Consider the following 4488-nt stretch of genomic DNA (forward strand, 5'->3'; position numbering starts at 1 on the left):
TGAGGGAGAGTGAGGAGCAGGGAAGAACACATATCGTACTTTTAAAGAGTAACAGTAAGCCTTGAGTTAGGACCCAGGAGTTCACTAGCCCTTTATCCCATGGTGGTCTTTGTCTCATCCCCACCATTTCAGAGAGCCCACTCTGAGTGGCAGTTTTTTTACCCAGACCAGTGTGATCCTTTCAGGGTCCTAGATCTGTAGTTCCCAGAACCTGGAGGTATGATTAGCCTCTGCCTCCCTACCTACTCCTGTATTCTTGAGGCTCCTGCCCCTGGTACCAGGAAGGGCAGAGGTAGAAATGACTCCAGAAGCATCCAGATCACAGTCAACGCATTTACAATCTTTATTGTAAAGAAGTTGCAGTCAGAATATGGGACACTAAAAATACACAATCATGGATTGTTCTTTCAGAAGAGAGATCCATATATACAAAAACTGTAAACATATTCACTTAAATATCACTTAAATAATTGTTCTATGCTACAATGTATAGAGATGTCACTCAACCGCAACTCCAGAGGGAGGCATCTGTCTGTAAGAATGGAATATGGCAACATGTCTGGTTTAACTTTATGTGAAAAGCCAGCTTTATGCAATGCATGAATAGTCAGCTACACACAGGAACCCCCATAGGGCTGGGCCTTAAAACAGGATGCAGAGTAGGAAGGGAGTAACTGGTCCAGGAAGCCAAGGTAAGACAGTTTGCAGGAATGGCTGTCTCCAGGGGCACTGTTGGCAGGTGGAAGCTCCAGGACTCTTTCCTTATGAGAAGCTTGTCTTGCCTGGCACCCAGGTATTCCACTTTTCCCTTAGGCAGGGTCTTTTTCTTTTTTTGGTAATGGGAATCAAACTCAGGACCTTGCACTTGCTGGGCAGGCGCTTATGCCACTAAGCTACATCCCCAGCCCAAGCAGGGTCTTACTGAAGGGCTGTTGCCCAGACCCACAGCTGTCTTGTACCTTCCTGGCCAGAATGGCCCACAGAGAGGGGCAGCTTATGGGGTACTATGAGATGAAACCAGAAGACTTGACCACAATCACGACAACATTAACAGATCAGGCTGCTCTAGAGTCTATGAGTGGAAATGGAGGGAGGCTCCAGAGAAGGCAAACCAAGACAGCAGCAAAGGTAGTCACTATCCGTAAGGACTGGGGATGGGGAACAATGGCCACAATCTCTGGCCTTAAGGTGAGGTTAGTGTCCTTACCTCTGGTCCTGGGAAGCCCAGCACCAGGCTGTGCAGAGTAGCTGGACCTCTGACCTTGGAATAGACAGGTAAGCCCCAGGTTACCTGGCCCATGAAGGGACTGCCTCTTCTTCCACAGCCCACCCCAAACTGTGCTGCCCTCTTGCAGGATCTCAGGTCTGGACCCTCTTGCTAGAGGGGCTCGGTGGGGACAGCTGAGGAATCCCAGAGGGGCTCCATCTGCTTGGCCAATGGAAGCCCACAGTGGCCATCCCCCATGTCCCTGGCGCTGTATGGGCAGAACCTGAGGGCGGTCCCAGGAGGCCATAGGGCCTGAATTGGTAGGGTGGCTTTCGAGCCCTTGCCTGCACCTGCCAGCCATTAATAAGCAGGCACCTGGTACCCTTTGGGGCTGGTGTCCAGGGTCTCGGTAAAGGGCGGGCTCTGGTAGGTCTCGGTGCCCTCCACACCACTGCCCACCGGGTAGCCAGGGTAGGCCTGGCCTGCCCCAGTGCCCAGTTGCTCTGTGGCAAAGAGTGACATGTCGGTGCCCAGTCGGAACCGCTGCAGGGCCTTCACGGTGAGCGCCACCTGTTGGGGTGGGTGCAGGTCAGCTGGGCCAGCTGAAGTGCCCCTGTCCCCTGCTGCCCCCTGGGCCCACACTTACCCAGCTGAGAATGGAGAAGAAGCTGAAAGCGATGGCAGCCCGTGCAGCATCCCCAGCCTGTGTGGTGCCGGGTCCTGGCGCGGTGCGTTGCCACTGATTGGTGAGGAAGCAGAAGCCCACGAACCACAGGAAGGACCAGAGACCTAAGAGCAGAGACCGCAGCCAGGGGCGCTCCTCAACAACAGGGCCCTATGGTCCACGGTGCGCCTTGCTTCGCCGACCCCAGGATGCCAGACTCCGTGGGCACAGGCCAGGCACAGGGTCCAGCAAGGCACACCTGAGAACCCGCCCGCTTATCGCGGCCCCGGTCCACCAGTCCACCGCTGACCCCTCCCTCGCAGGAGCTGGGCCTGCCCACCCCTGAAGCTCAAGGCCTTGGCAGGGGCAGGCTCCTCTCCTCTCGGCTGGTCCTCTTCCCGCCCCCGCCCCCCCCGGTCCCGCCTACCTGAGAAGCCCAGGTCGAGGAGGACAGCGCGGCGACGGTCGCGGACGCTGCTGATCTGCTGGAAGCGCACGTCGAGCAGCAAGAAGGCGGCGCAGGCTAGGAAAGCCCCGAGTCCCAGCACGACGCCAAAGCGGCAGGCGCCCGCATTCCCGTTGAAGACACAGCGAAGTTCCGGGCCGCTGTCGGAGTTCACGTAGCCCTCGTTGACTATAGGCCCAAACACGGCGATGGAGAACACCTGCCGGTGGCGACATCACTGCTCAAGCCCTTGCAGAGGCCCTGCTCCCCTAGCACCTCGGGTCTCCGGACCTGTGCCTGCGTTCCCCTATAGTACCGAGCCTATCTTTCCTATCTTTCCTTTATCCCTCCTGTATTTAGTAATTATGGACAACATGAGCCAATTTGTGAGCATCTGCCAGGTCCAGGTACAGTGCTAACACCGCTACTTTTAAGTGCAATCCTCCAAAAGCCCATGGGATGCCACGGTTTTATGGTCAAATGCTTCCCCCTGAGCCTGGCTAGCTACACAGCCCCTACATCATTCTTAACCCCTCTGCAGCTGGGATATTGGGGCTCCAACAGGTGATGGGATTGTCCAGGGTCACTCGGCTTATCAGAGCCAGGGAAGAGATTCAAGCCAGCTCCTCTCTACAACCTATGCACCACGGCGTCCACTCAGGGTGTGGAACAGGAGTCTTCACGTCGGTCAGTCCTTGAGTCCAGGACTGCAGTCTGGAGGGCATAGGGAAGGGAGGAGTGGACAGGAGGCTGCACAGAGGTGTAGGCCAGGCCCCAGGTCCAACCTACCTTCAGCACCTGGGAGCTGTGTGCCTCTGGGTAAACAGCCCAGTGTCTGGAAGGCTGGGTGGGAGAACCTCCCCAGCTTCCGAAGTGGTGGGTACCGGAGGGATGGTTTACCACTGAACTGATTAATATCGGCCATGAGGGTGTTCAAAAGGCGACAACACTGACCTTTAGAGTTTGGCCCAATCTCAATACCTTATGCACACAGTTCGGGCAGGCAGGTAGCGGGTGCACCACTACCTTTTAAACCTCACGCTGTTCTTTAGCAGCCCTAATTTTCCAAGAACTGACCTCAGTTTCAACTTCATCATTTTGCTCTTTTCCTCCCCCACCTCTGAGACACCCAGTCAAGGGCAGGTAGGACACGGAAATGTACCCACTATGGAGTCCACAACTCGGAACTAGAGCTGAGAGCCAGGACGTAGGATTCCTGCTTCCTGGTCTAGTAAGTCACTCCACAGGGAAGGCCGGGGCCCTGCCCCTCTCTGGGCACCGCCCTCATCTAAGATAAAACCCAGAGCTCGGCACCCCACTCTATCTCTCCTGCCTGGAAGGGTGAAGAGGAGCAAGACATGTCCCAGGGTTCACAATGCCTCAAACCTGACACCTCCTCCAGGAAGCCCTCTCAGTTCGGAGACCCCTCCCTTAACGCTCACCCAGATTTGGGCGGCTTGGGGAGGCCGGCTCCCTTCAAAGGGGGCTGGCAGCTGTGTGTGCGGGAAAGAGGGGCGCCCTTCCTGATCCCTCTGGGCTCCTTTAGCTCCTTCATCCTGCTGGGGCTGAGCGTTCAAGCCTTTGGGCGAATCGCGCCCCCACCCCGGTGCCCGCTTCCAGGTCGTGAGAACGGGAAAAACGGAGAGAATGCTGAGGAAAGGGATTAGAGTTAGACCTAAGAAGGAATTGGGGGAAGGGGGCGACCGGCGGTGACCTCTCAAGGTCCCTGGGTCTCTGCCAACCCCTCCCCCGCCCGCAGGTGGGCGCGCCCAGCCCGGTGACGTCACCTCAACCTGCGGCCGGCGGGGGAGGGGCCGGCGAAGGAGAAGATGAGGGCGAGGGGCTGGGGGCGAGGGGCTGGGAGACGGGTGGGGAACGAGGGGATCGGGGAAGGGGCCTGGGCAGGGGCCACTCACCCAGGACGCGACCCTCAGCAGGGTCTGCGGCCGCCGCGCGAAGCTCACGGGGTCCAGGGCGGCCCCCGCGCGGCCCGCGCCGAACGAGGAGCCCTCCATGGCCGGCCTGGGAGGCCAGGCCACTCGCCCCCGGCGACCTCTGTCTGTCGGTCCGACGGCCGGCCCCGCCCGAGGCTACCGGGCTGCTGCCGAGACTGCTGATGCTCTGGATACTGCCGCCGCCGCCGCCGCCTCCCGGGAGCGCGCGGCGGGGGCG

The 4488-nt window shown here is 58.4% G+C and overlaps 1 protein-coding gene across 1 annotated transcript; it reads right to left on the reverse strand.

Annotated features, from left to right (window-relative positions):
- Positions 1-319: 319 nt before the first annotated feature.
- Syngr3 (synaptogyrin 3) lies at positions 320-4463 on the reverse strand (the record flags this gene model as incomplete). The annotated part of the gene is given in 4 exon segments (XM_005391482.2): positions 320-1777; positions 1854-1996; positions 2299-2536; positions 4233-4463. Coding segments are annotated over 4 exon segments (690 nt in total). The 3' UTR covers positions 320-1567.
- Positions 4464-4488: the final 25 nt, after the last annotated feature.

Source organism: Chinchilla lanigera, unplaced genomic scaffold, assembly GCF_000276665.1.
Source record: "Chinchilla lanigera isolate Chin_1 unplaced genomic scaffold, ChiLan1.0 scaffold00041, whole genome shotgun sequence".
Lineage (NCBI taxonomy): Eukaryota > Metazoa > Chordata > Mammalia > Rodentia > Chinchillidae > Chinchilla > Chinchilla lanigera.